This window comes from Pituophis catenifer, unplaced genomic scaffold (genome assembly GCF_029215685.1).
Source record: "Pituophis catenifer annectens isolate HBS135680 unplaced genomic scaffold, rPitCat1.0.hap2 SCAF_8, whole genome shotgun sequence".
NCBI classification, from domain to species: domain Eukaryota; kingdom Metazoa; phylum Chordata; class Lepidosauria; order Squamata; family Colubridae; genus Pituophis; species Pituophis catenifer.
Genome location: NW_027256888.1, coordinates 59,456,130 through 59,476,284, shown reverse-complemented (window position 1 = coordinate 59,476,284; position 20,155 = coordinate 59,456,130). Strand labels below are relative to the sequence as shown.

Sequence of the window (20,155 nt, the reverse complement as noted above, 5' to 3'; positions counted from 1 at the left end):
GCTTATTTATTGTTGTCTTTTTCCAAGAGTGTGAAGTGTGCATGTTTTAAGTCGAAAATGTCTGATCCAAAGTCAGCAACGTGTTGTATAATTAAATGGGTATCTATCTTCTGGTTTTCCTAGTCCAGTTCTAACTAGTGCATATTCTAGTGGTTTGAGAACATAGATATATAATACTGAGGGGAACCCTATGTGCCATTCTGTTCATCAGATGTGTTGTTCAGTTAATAATTCTAGCCAAAAGTATAACACCAATCTCTATAATCTTTTTGATGTTAATATGCATATTTGGAATTTTGTGGGTATGTTTGGTTATATCTTGGTTATATCTTTGGTTATATCAATATTATATATTGGTTATTTTGTGGTGAGTGTTCATCAGTATGCTGATGACACACAGCTATACATCTCCACCCCAGACCACCCCAATGATGCCCTTGCTGTGATGTCCCGTTGCCTGGAGGCCGTGCGGATCTGGATGGGGAGAAACAAGCTCAGACTCAACCCCTCCAAGACCGAGTGGCTGTGGCTTCCGGTGTCCCAGTATAGTCAGCTAGTACCATCACTGACAATAGGGGATGAGATCTTGCTCCCCACAGAGAGGGCCCGCAACTTGGGTGTCCTCCTGGATTCATGGTTATCTTTAGAAGATCATTTGACGGCCGTGGCCAGGGGTGCCTTTTATCAGGTTCGCCTGATCCGCCAGTTGCGTCCCTTTCTGGATCGGGACGCCTTGCGCACGGTCACTCATGCCCTAGTTACCTCCCGTATGGACTACTGTAATGCTCTCTACATGGGGCTCCCCTTGAAAAGCACCCGGAGGCTCCAACTGGTCCAGAACGTAGCCGCGCGGGTGATTATGGGCGCAGCTCGTTACGCCCATGTAACACCTCTCCTACGCAAGCTGCACTGGCTCCCAGTGGTCTTCCGGGTGCGATTCAAGGTGTTAGTTATCACCTTTAAAGCGCTCCATGGCTTAGGACCTGGGTACCTACGAGACCGTCTTTTGCCACCAATAGCCTCCCACCGACCAGTTCGTTCTCACAGGGAGGGACTACTCAGGGTACCGTCAGTCAAATTATGTCGACTGGCGACTCCCAGGGGGAGGGCCTTCTCTGTGGGCTCCAACCCTTTGGAATGAACTGCCCCCGGAGATACGGAATATCCCTGATCTCCGTGCTTTCCGCCGTGCCCTCAAGACCCTGATGTTCCAACAGGCGGGGCTAAACATACGAACAAGTGAATGATTTTTTAAATGTTATCTAATTCTGGGTTTTATTTAATTGACCAAACTAAGTAATAATTTTAATTAGCAATTTTATGATGTTTGTGTGTCTATATTTTTCTTGATTGTACACCGCCTTGAGTCCTACGGGAGAAAGGCGGTATAGAAATATAATAAATAATAAATAAATAAATAAATAAATATCGGACGGCAGACTATAGACTATATGTATCTACATTTTGATCTGAGATGTTTCATGTAGATAAACATAATTTATGACAAGTGAATCCAGTGGATGCAGCTTTGAATGCAAATTGATCAAAATGACTGAAAATACAGTAAAACTATCCCTTGTGGTCCACACTGGTTTAATAGAATATTTAAAGTATGTATTTGGGGGTGGGGTGATGTCCTTCGTACATTATGTAGTTACCCAATAAGACCCAACTGGAAAATAAGCCTTAGCATGATTTTTCAGGATGCTTGTAATATAAGCCCTACCCCAAAAATATACCCCAGATAAGATTGTCAGCAGACAGAGGCGTTTAGTACTGTATTTTCCCCAAAATAAGACCTAACCAGAAAATAAGCCATAATGCATCTTTTGGAGCAAAAATTAATATAAGACCTGGTCTTATTTTGCGGGAAACACAGTAGCTGTTTTGGATGTTCTGTTAATGTACCTTGTTTTAGGCTATTCCCAAATTGTACAGGTAGTCCTCGACTTACAACCATAATGGAGTCCAAAATTTCTGTTGTTGACACATTTGTTAAATGTGTTTTGCCCCATTTTATGACCTTTCTTGTCATGGTTGAATGAATTACTGCAGTTAATAAATTAGTAATCTGGTTGTTAAGTGAATCTGGCTTTCCCATTGATTTTGCTTATCAGAAGGTTGGAAAAGATGATCATATGATCTTGGGACACAGCAGTGGTCATAAGTATGAAACAGTTGCCAAGCATCTGAATTTTGATCACATGATCATGTGGATGCTACAAAGGTCGTAACTGAAAAACAGTCAGAAGTCACATTTTTCAGTGTATTCTAACTGAATAGTCACTAAATGAAGTTATAAATTGAGGACTACCTGTATATCATCCGTGATACTACTCAAAATAATGTCAGGAAAAATAGTTTGAGCCCACCCACCCCCCAAATTCCCCAAAATGAAGAGATTTAATTTGTATTATCAAACTATTGGCAAGTTTCTATTTTGTTTCAAGTAGGACTCAGCATATATTGGAATATAAATGCCTTGGAACAGTATGTGGACAATCGCTTTACGCTGATTGGTTGATGGTGAATCCTAGAGAATTAATTCCCAAATGGGAAACTGCATGTAAATGTGACATTTCCCACACAGATTTGTTTAAAGTCAGAGTCTGAAGTGTGAGAAACTACTTACATTAGTACTATGTTCTGAGTGTAACTTAAAGAGAATGGATGTTTTTAAAAAAAAATATTTAGGACTTGTAGATGTGAAATAGTTTTAAGAATGTGTAGTGCCTGCTGAATCTATAATTGTATTAAGCATGGATCTTTTATTTTGATCATTTTCAGATATAGAATTGTACAAAAATAATGTATTACACACATAATAGCAGCATTTATAGCACTTTATGTACATATTTAGAACTATTCCCAGATTGTATATATTAGTTGGGAAAGAATGTATGTTGAAACTGAGTTAAAGTGACTTGCTTAAGGTTAGTTTGTATATTCAAAGCAGATTATTTGGAAGAGAGGAATTATACAAGGTGTCAGTTCCCACAGGCCAAACACAAAATGTTTTTGTTTTGTTTGTTTAGAGAAAATGTTATTGAACTTAGAAATGTTCAAAAGTAATGCGCCAAACAAGGAACAATTTAGAAGAAAATTACAACCAGGTCAATATTTAATGTATGTGTTTTATTGTTTGGCTGTGCACCGCCCTGAGTCCTTCGGGAGTAGGGCGGTATAGAAATCAAAATAAATAAATAAATAAATAAATAAATAAATAAATAAATAAATAAATAAATAAATAAATAAATAAATAAATAAATAAATAAATAAATATTTTATATAATAAATTTCTATGGAGCCTATATAGGTTTAACCTATAAACACAGTATTTTTCGCTCCATAAAACACACTTTTTTGTCTCCCAAAAGTGGGTGCAGATGTCTGTGTGTCTTATGGAGTGAATATTGCCGAAGCCCTGCCCACCTGCCGGCCCCCACACTTCGGCCATTTTTGGCCTCCGCACATCCTGTATTTGGCCTCTGTGTGCGCCGGAAACTGGACAAGCAGAGGCCAAAAACGGGATGCGCGGAGGCTGAAAATGGGGCACATGGAGGCCAAAAACGGGAGTGTGTCTTATGGTCAGGTGCATCTTATGGAGCAAAAAATATGGTAGTTCTGCCTAAAGCTATTATGTGCTGTTCTAAGTTAATGCTTTGCATGATTTCTAGAGGTTTTAGGAAGATATAAAGAATTTGGGGGCTCAGGTCAATAGATATGGGAAGATGTCCTCCATATAGATAAGATTAAATATTTTTCAATATTCAAATAGTTACATATATTATCTGATTAAAGTATAATCTTTGTATAATAGCCAATATAAATCAGTGTGGATAGGTATCAAAGGTCTCTGTTTAGGGGAATGAGTTTAACCTCTTCACACATAGGTTGAAATGTTCCCATTTAATACTTGTTACTATGGAAACAGATTGCTAGTTTATTAAATCTTGATGCTTAAATTGCCAGCGTCCTGGAGAGCAAGGCGCCCATTACTTTTCTACATTTGGGAAGCTGGCATGCTCTAAAGTATATCTCTATCCTCCAGCATCATTTTTTATTTCCAATAGGTTTTGAAAGCTTCCTTTATAAATCAAAATGATGTGCAACTGTAAACCAGTTACTCAGGAAAGATAGAATGAAATAGATATGGAGCTGGAAGAAATGCTTAGATAGAGTCTGGACAGTGTTTGCATCAGATAGCTACTTTGTGGATGGGCAAGTTCCATTCTGTGAGATTACCTGCTCAAATTTCCAACTCAAAAGCTCAAGAACCATCTGACATTACAGGCTTCTTAATATAGCAATTTATACCTTTATAGTATGTTCTAATGAGGAAGCCAGGGGAAAATATTTCAGCTTGGTGTAGGTCAGTGATGGCTAACCTTTTCTGGACCGAGTGCCCAAAGCGTGTGCGTGTGAATGCACGTGCACACCTGAACCCCCAAAATGAAATACGTGCCCGGCCCCCATGCATGCACCCCACCCCCCACGCATGCACTGTGCCCCCCGCACACACCCCACCCCCCATGCATGCGTGGCAGAGACCCGACGACCAGTTGGCTGGCAGGAGGTGCATGCACTTGTACGGTGGAAATGAATTGGGGTGACGGCTCGCGTGCCCACAGAGAGGGCGCTGCATGCCACCTGTGGCACACGTCTCATAGGTTCGCCATCATGGGTGTAGGTTCTCCTATTGCTATAATTTGGGGAGAAATATTGAACCTCAAAAGCATCTTTTTAACTGAACATATAACTGGTCTCTCTGAAGAGCTACAGGATAGGTCCTCAATTTACAACCACAGTTCAGCCCCAAATTTTCATTGCTACGCAAGACAGTTGTAAAGTGAGTGTTGCCCCATTTTATGACCTTGCCACAGTTAATAAACATGGTTGTTAAGTCAGTCTGGCTTCCCCACTGACTTTGCTTGTCGGAAGATCACAAAAAGTGATCTCAGGATCCTGGGACACCGCAACCTTCATAAATATATGCCGGTTACGAACCATCTGAATTTTGGTCATCACTTTGTGATTCTGTAACAATCATATGTGTAAAAAACAGCCATAAATCACTTTTTGCAGTGCTATTGTAACTTCAAATGGTCACTAAACAAATGGTTGTAAGTCGAGGAGTACCTGTAATGTTTTTTTCCAATTTAACTTTCCCAGCATTTATTTATTTAATGTTAGGGTTTATATGGCTGCCTATCTCACAACAGTCCATAAAAATATGGCTAAAAACAAAAGTACCCTTATTTATTGTATTTATTTATTGGTTTGATTTATATGCCGCCCTTCTCCGGAGACTCAGGGCGGTTTACAATGCATTAAGCAATAGCCTTCATACTTTTGTATATACCTGCTTAGTAGGGCTTTTGGCCCCTGCTAAGCGGTGTTCTTTTTTATACAAAGTCAGCTTATTGTCCCCAGAATCCGGGTCCTCATTTTACCTACCTCAGAAGGATGGAAAGCTGAGTCAACCTTGAGCCTGGTGAGATTTGAACTCGCAGTAATTGCAGGCAGCTGGCAGCTAAGTGCTACTTAACAGCACTTTAGTCCGCTGTACCACCTTTCTTCCAGCAGGAACTCCCGAGTCCAAGAAGATCCCCAAACTGTGTGCCAAATCTGTCTGGGGAGATCAAGATTCTCTTGACTCCGGAGAGGCCAAAATCACTGGAAGCTTCCATGGCTGAATATGAATTTAAACTGGAGATTCCTCCAGACCAACTTCAACATGCCAACCGTTATTTCACTCTGATTATTAAGGATTCCTTTTAAACAGCAACATTGCTGAGTAGGCATTTTGTCTGTACTGCAATTTGAGAGGCATGGCTGCTTTGGTGCCAATTTGAAACCCACACAGCCGTTTTAATAGCATTTAATGCCCTGGAATTCGAGGAATGGCATTCTCTGCCACTTTTTCTCTCCCAACCTCTTCAGCCACCCATGCTGAAAATGCTGGTGGACTAAAATGAGGAAGCAGCTCTTCTGTCAGTTTTCCCATCCTGAGGAGTGATCACCACATCATAGTTCTGAGAACCATGGCCCAGCTTCTCCAACCCCAAATGGCAGGATTTATTTGTTTATTTATTTAGAAGATTTGTATGACCAACTCATTCTCAGCAACTGAGTGGCTTACAACCAATAAAGAACCCAATATAAAAGACTAAAAAAAACAGTAATCCCCATCCCCCTAGCAACAACACACAATAAGCCACTTGATGGGCTCTATCCTACTCTCGGTTCTCCAGGCACAATCAGGTCAATCATTGTGCACAATCAGGTCTTCAGGGCCTTGTCAAAGAGCATCACTCTAATCTCTCCTTTGATGTTCCAAAGGAAGGGAGTTATCGTGGAGAAGGCCCTTCTTTAAGGTACATCTATACGGGACCAGCAACATTCCCTGCCTCCCTGCTTTAATGGGTTGGGTGCAGTGGTGGGTTGCTCCCGGTTCAGTCCGATTCTATAGAACTGGTAGTAAAACCGGCAGGAGGCTCTGCCCACCCCCCATGACATCATGGGTAATCTGTGCATGCGCAGAAGTGTGTGCACATGAGCGATGCGAGTGTGTGCGAACGCTCCTGTTGCAAACCGGTAGTAAAGGTAAGTAGAACCCACCCCTGGTCCGGTGGATGTAACTGGGAAGAGACAGTCTTTCAAATAACTGGTCCCAAGCCATGAAGGACTTTAAAGGTGACAACCAGGACTTTGAATTGAAGTCAAAAGCAAATTGGCAGTCAACATAGCTCCCACAAGAGAGGTGATACATGTGCACGCCTGGGTCTCCACAAAACTATGCAGGCCACTTGCATTTTGAACGAATTGGAGTTTCCAAATGCTTAAGGGCAGCCCCATGTACAGCATGTTGCAATAGTCAATAGACTCGAGGTGATAAGGCCTGAGCAGGTATTGTTGATCCAGGAAAGTTGTGCAAAGGCCCCCCTGGCCATGACTGCCGCCTACTCAAGCAGCAGTCATGAATCCAAGAGAACCCCCATATTACGCACTGGGTTTGTTTGAGGTGCCACCCCACCCAAGACCAAAGGATAAATGAAGTGTGCTATTTTTCTTGACACTGGAATGACAGTCCCAACCCACACAATCACACAAATGAAGCCACAGGGGAGCTTGAATCCTAACCATGCCATGATAAAGGTGCCCATGATTTCATGGTGGGTCTGCATTGCAGTTCCTGCTGACCTCACACCAACCAGTGTGAAGCCATAGGCACTTTACAGCAGTGGGGTCTGCTGTACATGGGGTCCATCCATGTATGCAACATCCTGGCGGATTGCTACCAATCCCGTGTCACACTGACACATACTTGCAGTGTTCCAGAAGACTACTGGACAAAGGTCAAGTATAGCCCTGCGGTATGGCCATGACAAAGAAAGGTAGAGAGTGGAAAGCTGTAGCATGGAAGTCCATCTTCATGCCTTCACATGCTGAAGAAGTGGGCTTGGGTGCTGGGACAAGCAGGATGTGCGGATGAGCACATTAGGTGGAGAAACAGCAACCCAGATTGGAAGGACCTGGTAATGTAAAGCTAGTTTAGGGCTCGATAAACTAGCACTTTTAAACTCCAGATATTTGTATTTATTTCCTGTTGCAAGATTAGAAATATAATGGGTGTGCCATTTTTTTTTAATTTCCTGCCCGTTAATATGCCAACCTATACAGGCTGCTGCATGCTTCCTCTTTAATATTGTGCCGCCCTGAATTTATAGCTGTTGGCAGCCGCCTGATCTGACTATTCACGATTGAGTCAGTTATTCTCAAAGTCTGCCCTGGGGCAGCCGAATGGGGAGATGGCTGGAAACCTATAAGCTTTTTTGCCGCTTTGAGGAGCTGAAAAGTTGCCTACTTCGTTAACTTCGGGTTGTGGCTCTGATCAAGGCAATTCCTTCTATTTTTTTTTTTCTTTTCCTCTTTCTTACGGCCAAATCGACAAATACTTTTCGGGGTGGGTTACTTTTTATTTTTTGTTTTATTTAGTTTGTCAAACATGTACGAGGTAACAGGTGTTAAGTATAAACATGGACCCGAGCACATGAAATGAATACAAATAAATACTTCTAAGGGCTGTATCAGGAAGGCAGACCCGTCTGGTCACCAACGTCTCTTGGGATTTTTCAAACAAGCCCCGTTTAAACAAGCCCTTTTACCGCAAGCCAAGAGACAAAAGGCTGCCTTCGGAACAAGGCGGGAGAAGCAAGGAAGAACTTCGAACCTCCGCTTCGAAACGGGACGGTCCCTCTTTCTCTTCTCCCGCCCCCCCCCCCCCCCACCTTTCCCTCAGCTCCACCCCGCGCACGCCTTTCGAAGGGCGGGAGAAGGGGGTGGGAGTACGGAGTGGAACGCGAGGAAGCCACGCCCTTTCCTTTAAAAGCCCGCCCCCTTGTCTTCGGCGGCGGCGTTTCTGGAGAGCAGACCTCGCGACGGAGTCTCGCGCCCGAGCGAGCAACCGCCTTCCTCAGCGGGTGCGCGCGCGGGCGTCGCGTTCGCCCCGATGCTTCTTCCATCCTAGCTGAGACGAAGGGGACGCCTCTGGAGGAAGGGAGAGAGAGAGAGATGCTCTCTGCGGCTCACCGGTTGCTCCGAAGCTGCCGAGGGAGATGGCGAGCCCCGTCTCGGATTCCGATGCTTCCGGGCCCTCCTTTGGCCGAGGGAGGGCGAAGTCCGGGCGGCTGCCTTCCTCTCCGAAGGGTCCGGTTGCAGGTGAGGCTAGAAACTCGCCCTCGGCGGCAGCACCGGCGGCGGACTTTGTTGCTCTCCTCCTTCTCTTTCGGGTTTCAGGCCTTAAGGAAAGAGTTTTTGATTGCACGCTTCCCGCCAGGCAAGGCAAGACAGAGAGTTGGGCAAGGGAGGGAAGCTGGCAAGGCGGCGTTAACTTCTCTGGCGTCGCCTCAGGAAACCCTGAAACTTAAGCCGCCCTTCGGGAGATGCTGGGCGAGAGGAAGCGAAAGTTGGAGTTGGCTTGGGGAGGGACGATGTGGGGTAAATGAGCCTTCTTTTTCGCTTTCTCCGTCCCGGTCCAGTCCCCGTCCTTCTTTTTTTTTTCTCTTCTCAAGATTTTGCCAATGCAACCACCGTTTCTCCCTGGAGGAGAAGCCCGAGTCCTCCTGGCGCGGAGGAAAAAGGAGGAAACTGCCCCCTTGGCGGGTTCTCTCTCTTCTTGCAAACCTTTTGGATTCTTTTCGCTGATGGAATACTTGGGTGTTCAGGAAAAATAGCATCCTTCTTAAAAGTTTTCCGGTTTTTGTTTTTTTTTAAAGTCTGCTGGCATTCAAACACAGTGGGCGTCTCGAATACATTTTGTCACAGAATCGGATCAGAAAACATCCTGTTTGTTAAGAGAGTCTTCAGTCATGGCCTTGCTAGTTAGTGGCTTGTAGTCTATTTTAGAATAATTCAAACCGTCTTGTGTTGAGCTAAGGGGGAAATAAGGACAGCCTCACGCCATACGCTAAGTTGCCATAGATCATGAAAATAATGAAGAAATGAGCTTTATTCTTCCAGTGCTCTGAATTGCAATATTTGCAGGCATTTTTTTAAATCTAGGCTGTTTTAAAATCAGATCCTGTCGTTGGTAAATTCAGAAAATTTTATTAATTCAATAAACCATGGTTTGTTCCTCGGAGGTTGGTGTGTTGTACAGAGCTAAGCCATAAAAGATTTTGTTCATTGCTGATTAAAAATGGATAAGTATGTGTGCCAGCCCACATTGTTTTCTTCGGTGCTTAGAAACTTGTAGTTTCAGACTGTAGGCATTCATAGTTCAGTAATCTCTGCTTTCTGTTAAAGCTAAAATAATTCATAGTTTTAGACCAACTTCTTTCTATTAATATACTTACAGTTGGGAGAAAGTTCAATAGTATACTCCTTTTGCAACAGACTGAATAATGAAATGTAAAACGTATTACATTTGACTAACATTTTAATCTGTAGCTCTGCCTATTTTTGAAGGATCTCCTCAATTAGGCTCCAGAACACTTAGAAATTCTATGACAGTTACTTGAAAGAACTAATCACTTCAGCTAAAGAACATTGTGATCAAAGGAAAAAAGGAAATTTAGAAAAAGATGCTGCAATATTAAGGCTACTAATGAACCACTATCCAAATTTATACAATTTTCCATCATAATGTTACGTGCTTTTGAAACCCAGTGATTCCAAACTGATCAACAGAAGTTTCCCTATCAACAGTTTTATAGATACATTTTGCTAAACCTTCATACAGTCTAATAGGAATTCTCTGTGAGTCTCTGGACATTTTAGGAACAAATGTATTTTGCAGAGGTTATTGCATTGTTTGGGGAAAATAGGACTGAAAGTAATCAGCATCAAAACCTTTTTGGCTCAAAATATCTACCCACTATATCTACCACTTTTGAAATAAAAACAATTGGGGATGAAAATGAATCCTCTAAATAAGATCTTATATGCGAAGTTCCTAGTGAGTCCCCTTGCTATTATAGAAGGCTTTTAGCTAATATAAAAAGGTTAATCTTGTTAACATTGTCATGGTCAGATCACTCTCTCCTTCGTCTTGACCTTCGAACTGCTGCACCCCGCCGCAGGGAGGCAGAGCCGGTAAGATGGTTCGGCCCCAGGCGCCTGATGGAACCTGACAGATTCCAGATGGAGCTTGGGCTATTTCCTGAGGCTCTGGCACATGTCTCGACTGGAGACTTAGTGGCCGCCTGGGATAGGGCAGCCGCTGGGGCTCTGGATCGGGTCGTGCCTTTGCGGCCTCTGACCCGGCGCCAATCTCAATTGGCTTCTTGGTTTACCGAGGAGCTGAGGGAGTTGAAGCGCTGGAAAAGACGCCTAGAGAGTAGTTGGAGGGCCAGTCTTTCTGAATCTGACTGGACACTAGTAAGATCCCATATTAGGAATTACCTAGTGGCGATAAAAGCAGCGAAATGTAGCTATTTTGCTGCTCTTATTGCGTCATCAGATAACCGCCTGGCCGCCCTCTTTAGGGTGACCTGCTCCACCAGGAAGCGCGGGAGGACCCCTTTGAGGGTAGAGCCGAGGATTTTGTTCAGTATCTGTATGACAAAATCACTCAGATTCGGGAAGATTTGGACTGGGTAGTCTCAGGGGAAGAGACGGGGGCACGTCTTGAGAATGTTATCTGGGAAGAGTTTGATCCTGTGACTCCTGAGGACGTGGACAGGATTCTGGGCAGACTGAACGCGACCACTTGTTTATTGGACCCGTGTCCTTCCTGGTTAGTGCTGGCTTCCCGGGAAGTGACACGAGGCTGGCTCCAGGAGATTATAAATGCTTCCTTGGGTGAGGGTGACTTTCCCGCCGCCTTGAAAGAGGCGGTGGTCAGGCCTCTCTTCAAGAAGCCTTCCCTGGACCAGGCAAAGTTGGTAAACTATCGTCCGGTCTGCAACCTTCGCTTTGTGGCAAAGGTTGTTGAGAGTGTGGTTGCGCAACAGCTCCCCCAGCACCTGGATGAAATGTGGTATCTGGATCCGTTCCAGTCAGGCTTCAGGCCCGGGTACAGCACGGAAAGGGCATTGGTCGCGTTGGTTGATGATCTCTGGAGGGCTCGGGACAGGGGGTGCTCCTCTGTCCTGATCCTGTTAGATCTCTCAGCAGCTTTTGATACCATCAACCATGATATCACGCTGCACCGGTTGGAAGAGTTAGGGGTGGGAGGCACTGTGTTGCAGTGGTTCTCCTCCTTTCTCTCTGACCGGTCGCAGTCTGTGTTGACGGGGGCAGAGGTCGACCCCGAGGCCCCTCATATGCGGGGTGCCGCAAGGGTCGGTCCTGTCGCCCCTCCTGTTCAACATTTATGTGAAGCCGCTGGGCGAGATCATCTGTGGTTTTGGGGTGAAGTACCACCAGTACGCTGACGACACCCAGCTGTACATCTTCACCCCAGACCACCCCAACGATGCCCTTGAAGTGATGTCCCGGTGCCTGGAGGCCGTGCGGATCTGGATGGGAAGGAATAGGTTCAGGCTCAACCCATCCAAGACCGAGTGTCTGTGGTTTCCGATGTCCCGATATAGTCAGTTGGTGCCATCACTGACTATTGGGAGCGAATCATTGGCCCCCACGGAGAGGGCACACAACTTGAGCGTCCTCCTGGATTCACGGCTGTCTTTAGAAGAGCACTTGACGGCTGTGACCGGGAGGATTTTTCATCAGGTTCGCCTGATCCGCCAGTTGTGTCCCTTTCTGGATCGGGACTCCTTACGCACGGTCACTCATGCCCTCGTCACCTCCCACTTGGACTATTGTAATGCTTTCTACATGGGGCTCCCCTTGAGTAGCACCCAGAGGCTCCAACTGGCGCAGAGTGCGGCCGCGCGGGTGGTAATGGGAGCGACATGGTGTTCCCATGTAACACCCCTCCTGCGCAAGCTGCACTGGCTCCCGGTGGTCTTCCGGGTGCGCTTCAAAGTTTTGGTTTAAAGCGCTCCATGGCTCAGGACCTGGGTACTTGCGGGACCGCCTACTACCACCAATAGCCTCCCACCGGCCGGTACGCTTCCATAAAGAGGGGCTCCTCCGGGTGCGTCGGCCAAAAAATGCTGACTGGCGGCTCCCTGGGAAAGTGTCCTTCTCTGTGGGGGCACCTACTATCTGGAACGAGCTCCCCCCGGAAATACGGAGGATCACCGGATCTGCGCACCTTCCACCACGCTTTAAAGACCTTTTTATTTCACCAGGCGGACCTGGCCTAATTTTCTCCCTCTTTTATACAAGATTTTTAATTTTTAATATTTTTTAGTATTTTATATATTCAAATTTTAAAATTGGTTTTAAATTGATTGGGGTTTTAATTTGTCTGGGCCAAAACTATTTAATTTGATTTTAATTCCACTTTTAAATTTTATATGTATGTATTTTATTGTTTGGCTGTGCACCGCCCTGAGTCCTTCGGGAGTAGGGCGGTATAGAAATCAAATCAAATCAATAAATAAATAACATTAATCCAAGATTTTATATATCCAGCATTTTTGGGATACATCATTATGTAACAAAGTAGAACCTGTCATGACAGTTTATTATCTGTGTAGGTTTCTACTTGATTTTCTCTTAGTATTGAGTAGTTCAGCAGTCAAGTAGAATTGGAGGAGCAAGCCTTTACCATGGTCATATTCGCTTACAGTTTTATTACTGGGATGAACATCTTGCAGTCCCAATACTCCAGGCCATCCTTTTTTGTAACCCTTTAAATCCACTTTGACTACAATTGCTGAAAATAACAGAATTTTCTCCCAGTTTGAGATGGGAAATGTGCACAAATTTGTTTTGAATATCAGAATTAAATGTATATAGAGATTCTCAATCATTCAGGTCATAGTTGTCCCACAGGTGTTTTTTCAAGAGGCAACTGGACTTTCTTGTTTTTCTTTGAAAACATTTCGGTTCTTATCCAAGAAGTTGAAGAAGCTTCTTGGATGAGAAGTGAAACATCTTCAAAGAAAAACCAGAAAGTCTAGTTGTCTCTTGAAAAAACACATTTGGGACAACTAAATGGTAGTCAAAGCACTTTGTACATAAATCAGATCTTCCAGTTATCATTGTCTTTTATATCAGCAGTCCCCAACCTTTCTGGCTTTCTGGACTGCCAGGGAGGGAGAGGGGATGTTTCCGCACCAGCACAGTTCCATTTGCGCGAGCAGCAGGCACACACACCTGCCATTCGCATGAATTGAGCTTTGCACTGACCCGCTGCACATTTAGGTGGAGCTGCACACATGCTCGCCTGCCGCTTCCATGGTCTGCTTCCAAATAGGCCATGGTCCAGTACTGGGCTGCAGTCCAGGGGTTGGAGACTCCTGTTTTAGATAGTATTTGGGAAGGGAAGTTATTTGTTATCTTAATTCAGTGGCATGCATTCATGATAGTCTAGAGCAGATAATTTGGAGAATTAATTTGTGCTCATTCCTGAGTTAATGCTTATAAGTCAGCGATCAACAATATAGCACTATTGACAGGTCTCCAAAATTGCTATTATTTTTTTATGTGAGCTCATGTAATATTTGATGGAAAAGGCTCTTAAAAGAGTTCAAGCAGTTTCTAAAAATTGAAAGCGAATGTGTACATTTGTACCACTTCTGATACATGAAAAATTTGCTGACTCCTATAGAAGACAGACACCTTATATAAGTGAATCACAATACTGCATTCACACAATGCACTGTCACTCTGTTTTGACCATGGTTTGTTAAATAATACACAGGGATTGGTTGACACATGATTTAAAATTTCTCAAGTCCCAGAGAAATCAGGAGATCCAGGCAGTTCAAATGGGTATAAAAATTTATTTCAAGCTTAATCTCTCTATAACGGGTGTCAAACTCAATTTTATTGAGGGCCACATCAGGGTTGTGTTTGACCTTGGAGGGCTGGGGGCGTGGCCAGGGTGCTTGTCGCCAGGGGCGTGACAGCACTCTGCCAGCCAAAACAGGGCATGAAGGTTAATTACAAAATGTGAGCTTTGCTTTGTGACATCCAGATACAGTGAGCAAGGGGTGTGACCTGCACAGAAAATACACTTTTGTTTGGTTATGAAGAAATATCCCCAAATCAGATGTAGACTAAATGTAGACTGACTTTTAGCCACACACCTTCCCATCAAACAGCAAATGTTGAAGCTCCAGGTAAACATGATTCATTTTAGGATGAGTAACCACAGTTTGCATGTTAGAGGTTCCTAAAGGAATGCTGAGAAACTCTGTATTTTAAAGAATATTTGAGGGAGGGGTGCAGAATAGCCCTCCTCTGCCTGAGGCTGTAGAGACCTGGCACCAATCAAAACACTTTTTGTGAAGCAACTGATCAATACTGACAGGGTAAGCCACTAATATATGAAAATAAGCAAACTCTACTCCCTTCTAGTACTGATGATGTTACCTAGTTTGGTAATGAAATATATGCAAGAAACCATCAAGCTAAGAGAGCACCAAGGACCCCACAGTTCAACCCTGAACTACAAATATTCTCTTCTATCGATAAACACTTTTTGCTTGGAGGGACTTAGAGCCTGCCTTATATGAGATGGCTCCCAGTGGATTTCATTCTTAATTTTGATATGATTTCTATAAACAAGGAATGTAGAATTATAATGGCTGAGTTTTTGATCCTTCATACATCAAAAAAATACAAAGCAAATAAAAAGCAGATTTGAAAAAAAAAAAGGCTCAGGAAAGAAAAAAAGTGAAAGTGTAAGAAAGAAAGACAAAAAGAAAGAAAACCGAAAAAGAATGACTTCCAACTTTCTTTTGTACAGATATAAGTAAAAAATATATCAAACTTACTCTAAGATTAACATTTGTCTACATTATTTCCATAATCCCATATCTAATCATCAAAGCGCCTGATCAACTTTTAATTTCAATTTCTCACAAAAAGTCCAGTAATGGTTCATATCGCTTTAATCACTATTTGTTAAGGAAACCACAACTTTTTCCATTGCGCTGCTCCTCCAATCCATGGACGGGTAGCTTCTCCTTAGTTGCTGGGCAGAACTGAGTGCTGATCTCCATGCCCACGCTGCCCAATCAGCTCCAGTCTTTCTCATTCAGTTGCTGTGAGAACTAGCGTTTCTGAGTGCTCTGTAGTTTTAATTCTATATTTCCTTAATTTCCTTGTTTGTTATTTTTGTCTCCTTCCCCTTCCTTTCGTTTAATTTCTCAGAGCTGCAAAGTGACTATCTGAAGCTGCTTGGGCGCGCACGAGCTTGGGGCTCCAAGCCGCAGGCCCTGCCTGCTTGATCAGGCTAGCAGCCTTCCGGATCCGACCTGGCTGGGCGGATCCGTGTGGAAACTGCTGACCGCAACCACCGGGATCATTAACATCGAGCCGGTAGGACTGGCGTCGCCTCAGCTCCGCGACGCGCTTGCGGCTTCGTTTTTCTTGGACGGCGTGGGAGGAGAACAGCTGTGAGGTGCTACGCGCGCCCGTTAATTTAAATTGCCTTCTTCCCGCCGAAGTTGTTTATCGGAATGACGGTTGCCATTTTCAGACTGTGAACACGCGGTGGCAGCCATTTTGTGAGTCATTGCCAGCCTTTCGATAAGGGACCTCTTTAGTTGACCCAGGGTTCGGCCTTATCGGACTTCCTTCTGTAAATCAAGTGGGCTATTTCCCATAAAGGGCTTGAGCTCAGCAGCTTCTGAGCCTTTGACCCACATCTCCGGGGGCATAATTATCAAGAGGGATAATCACAGGTATCCTTATCTTCCGCGCCCCATGTTGAGGCCTTACAGCCCTAAAGCTAAGAGCTCAGCGTCTTCTGGGCCTATTGACTTTGCCACCTAAAGGGCGCAGATCCAATTAAAGGACACTGTTTTGCCAGCTGAAGGGCACAGATCCATTTGAAGGGCACTGTTACCTGAACAGCAGTTGGGAGTGCTCCTGTTTGATTTCTTACGCCTTTCCTGACAATACGAGATGGCGGATGTTCCACTGTCTTCGGACTCTGAGTTGGACTGCTCCCCTCCACAGCCTCAACAGCAGGCCCGAACCAAAAAGGCCAAGGCCAGACAGCGCAGGGCCCATGCATCTCAACCTAGGTCTAATAAAGCAGAGCTACGCAGACACCAAGCATTAGAAAAGCAGTTTGAGAGGGCCCAACAGCAGTTGTCAATACAAGGACAGCCCTCCACTGCGGATGATGGGACAGACCTTTCTAGAGCTTCCCAATCGAGGTCCTTTTATAGCGGAGGGGCTTTGCACCCCTCTTCCAATCTTCGCCGTTCCAAAGGCGTTTCGATGTCGTTACCAGATGTGTCAAGCCAACCTATTCCTGACCTTCCTTCGAGCCAAAGACGCATACCAGAAGCGACTTTTACATCAACGGCTGCTGGCCTTAGGCCCGAAATGTCGGACAATCCAGTTAACTTTCAGGCAGTCTTATCGGATGTGCTGGCTAAGTTCCTGGCAGCTGGTCTACAACAAGGGGCAGCAGGAACCCATCCTCCAACCATTGATCCGCTGGTTCCAGTTCGGGCTGACCCCAGACCTGCGCCACTTGTCACCCACCAGGCTGATGACGGTTCTTCTGATGAATACGAATCGGGCGAGATTTGTCCTGAAGATGTTGAATTTTTGGAAGACGAAGGTCTTCCACCTGATAAACCTGTTTTCACAAGTCTCTTCCGTCCTTCTGTCTTTAAATCATTACTCCATAAAGCCAAAGTAACCACCAAGTTTGGCCTCTCGGAGGTTCAGTTGGACAGTACGCCTCAATCATCGGTGCCGCATGATGCCCTCTTTCACGTATCTAAGCCGGACCAGGATGTCATTCCTTGCCCTCCTTTATTCTCCAATGTCATCAACTCTGCCTTTGGACAACCGGGCTCCTTGTCTTCTCCTGTGGCATTGACAAGCGGCTTTATGCCTCTGCGAAAGAACTGGAAGATGCACTGGCCATACCTTCAGTTGACCCTCCGGTGGCTAGTTTGTCCACGTCTTCGTTGCTGACCTCAGACATTGTAGATGGTCTCAAAGCTGAGGACCGTAAGATGGAGCTTGGGTTTCGGAAAGCGCACCAGGCTGCGGCTTGGGCAATTAAGGCAGCCACAGCAACCTCATTTTTCAACCGCGCCGCACTAATCTGGCTTAGACAACTACAGGAGAGATTACCACCTAATGACACATGGCTACATCAGAACATTAATGTTAGTGGCCGCAACAGAATATTCGGCCGATGCATTTCTCACAGCGGCCAAGTTTGCCTCCAGATCCATGGCTGCATCTGTAACGAATCGCCGTCTGTTTTGGCTCCGTAACTGGAGGGCGGATGCCAGAGCCAAGTGGAAGTTAGCATCGGCTCCCTTCTCAGCTCCATCTTTCTTTGGTGCCGCACTCGAACCAATATTGATAGAGGACAAGGACAAACGCAAAGTCCTCGCATCTTCCTTTCGTCGACCAGAGACGAGATACACCCCTTACTCTCAGCGTCAGCCCTTTCGGGCCTACTCAGGGTCAGGCGCCCTACTTTCATCGTTCATATACCCAGGCTTCGGACAGGACCACAGACAGGCAGTCTTTCCAAGACCGGTCAAGGGGCCAATCCCAGTCGAAACGTCCATTCCGAGGCACCAGTTACCGGCCAGCTTGCAGAGGCAAGTGACGCCCCCGAGTCAGGTCCTATTGGGGGTCGACTCCAGCACTTCCACCACCAGTGGGACCTCTCAACATCAGATGCTTGGATCCGTTACACAATTCAGCAGAGCCTTTGCCTCGAATTCCACTCCACACCTCCCAACAGATTTCGCAGCTGTCCTGTTCCACAGTGTCCCCTGAAAAGATGGCTCATGGACGCAGAAATATCGCATCTCCTTTCAATCAAGGCGATAGAACCGGTGCCCCAGGGACAGGAATACACTGGATTTTACGCTACCTTATTTCTGGTGCCCAAGTCATCGGGGGGCCACAGGGGCATCCTGAACCTGAAAAGTCTCAACCAATACATTCGGTATTGCAGTTCAAGATGCAATCCCTTCGGTCGATTCTGGCGGCTGTCAGACACAACGACTTTCTGCAATCTGTAGACCTGCGCGAAGCCTATCTACATGTCCCAATACATCCTATCCATCGCCGATATCTACGGTTTGAATACAACAGCAACCACTATCAATATTGTGCGATGCCCTTCGGTTTGTCATCGGCACCCAGGACTTTTACGAAACTGGTAGCAGTAGTAGCAGCGGCTATCAGGGCTCACACAATCCGTTTACTGTGCTATCTGGATGATATTATCGTCATGTCGACTTCGCCGGCCAAGGCGATGAGGGATATGGAGTTGGTGCTCCAGATATTCCAGGCCCACGGTTTTTCCATCAACCGTCAAAACAGTCACTTGTGTCCAACGACCCGTCTACAACATTTGGGGGCGGTGATCGATTCACAACTGGGCTACGTATTCTTGTCCCCGACTCGCATTCAGGACCTCAGGGCAATGGTGAGGCAGGTGCAGGATCTGAGGAAGGTGCCACTTCTCCTGCTATCTCAACTGTTGGGGAAGATGGTGTCCTGCATCTCTATCGTGCCGTGGGCTCGCAGATATGCCCGTCCTCTCCAATGGCTACTGCTTCTCTTCCAGAAACAAGGGCGCAGTACATCCAGGTACCCGATTGTTTTGCCTCCTCAGGTTCGCCTGTCCCTTCGGTGGTGGTGGTCATCGGCTCTTCAGAAAGGGTGTCTGTTTCTCGAGCCTGACCGCCTGATCCTGACTTCCGACGCAAGCCTACATGGTTGGGGTGCGCATCTACAGGAAGCGGTGGTTCAAGGTCAGCGGTCCCAGGCAGAGCGGGCGAACAGCATCAATTGGCTGGAATTGAGGGCTGTTCGTCTAGCTTTACGACACTTCCGTCACACCTTGGAGGGGCAACATGTGTTGGTCCGGATGGACAATGTCACCACCAAGGCCCACATAAATCGGGAGGGGGGCACACGTTCCAAGACCCTGATGATGGAATCCGAGAGACTGTTAGCCTGGGCGGAACGCCACACAGGGTCTCTGGTGGCAGACCACATTTCGGGACAGTCCAACGTAATGGCAGATTGGCTCAGCCGGGAGCACATCGACCCGGTGGAGTGGAGCCTGAACCGCGCCGTCTTCGAGCAGCTGGTACACAGGTTTGGCCAGCCTCAGGTGGACCTGTTCGCCACTCCCCAGAATGCCCAACTGCCCCACTTCTACTCATGCTATCCAAGCGCAGGGTCAGACGGCTGCGATGCTCTATGTTGCCCGTGGCCCCCCGGCCTTCTCTATGCCTTCCCGCCATTTCCATTGATCCCTCAATTGATTCGGAAACTGATCCGGGAGGGTGCAGAGCTACTGCTGATAGCTCCGCTGTGGCCTCGGAGACCCTGGTACACGGATCTGCTAGAGCTGTCCATTGTTCCACTTTGGACGTTACCTCTCCGGACAGACTTGCTCAGCCAGGGGGTTGTCGTCCACCCAGATCCGCAGTGGCTCCGATTAACCGCCTGGCGTTTGAGCGGCTCCAGCTACAGAAGGACAGATTGTCTGATGAAGTCATCTCTGTGATTCAATCAGCCAGGCGTCCTTCGACGACATGAATTTACGAGGCCTCGTGGCTTGCTTTTACGTTTTGGTGCTTATCACACCATGTGGACCCGACCTCTCCTGATATCCCAGACG

General features: G+C 45.9%; 1 protein-coding gene across 1 annotated transcript in view; it reads left to right on the top strand.

Moving 5' to 3' along the window:
• Window positions 1-8,420: 8,420 nt before the first annotated feature.
• MCUB (mitochondrial calcium uniporter dominant negative subunit beta) overlaps window positions 8,421-20,155 on the top strand; it is a 74,579-nt gene continuing 62,844 nt past the window's right edge. The window contains exon 1 of the mRNA XM_070948452.1: window positions 8,421-8,721. Coding sequence (XP_070804553.1) covers window positions 8,575-8,721 — 147 coding nt within the window. The 5' untranslated portion in view covers window positions 8,421-8,574. The remainder of the gene's footprint in view (window positions 8,722-20,155) is intronic.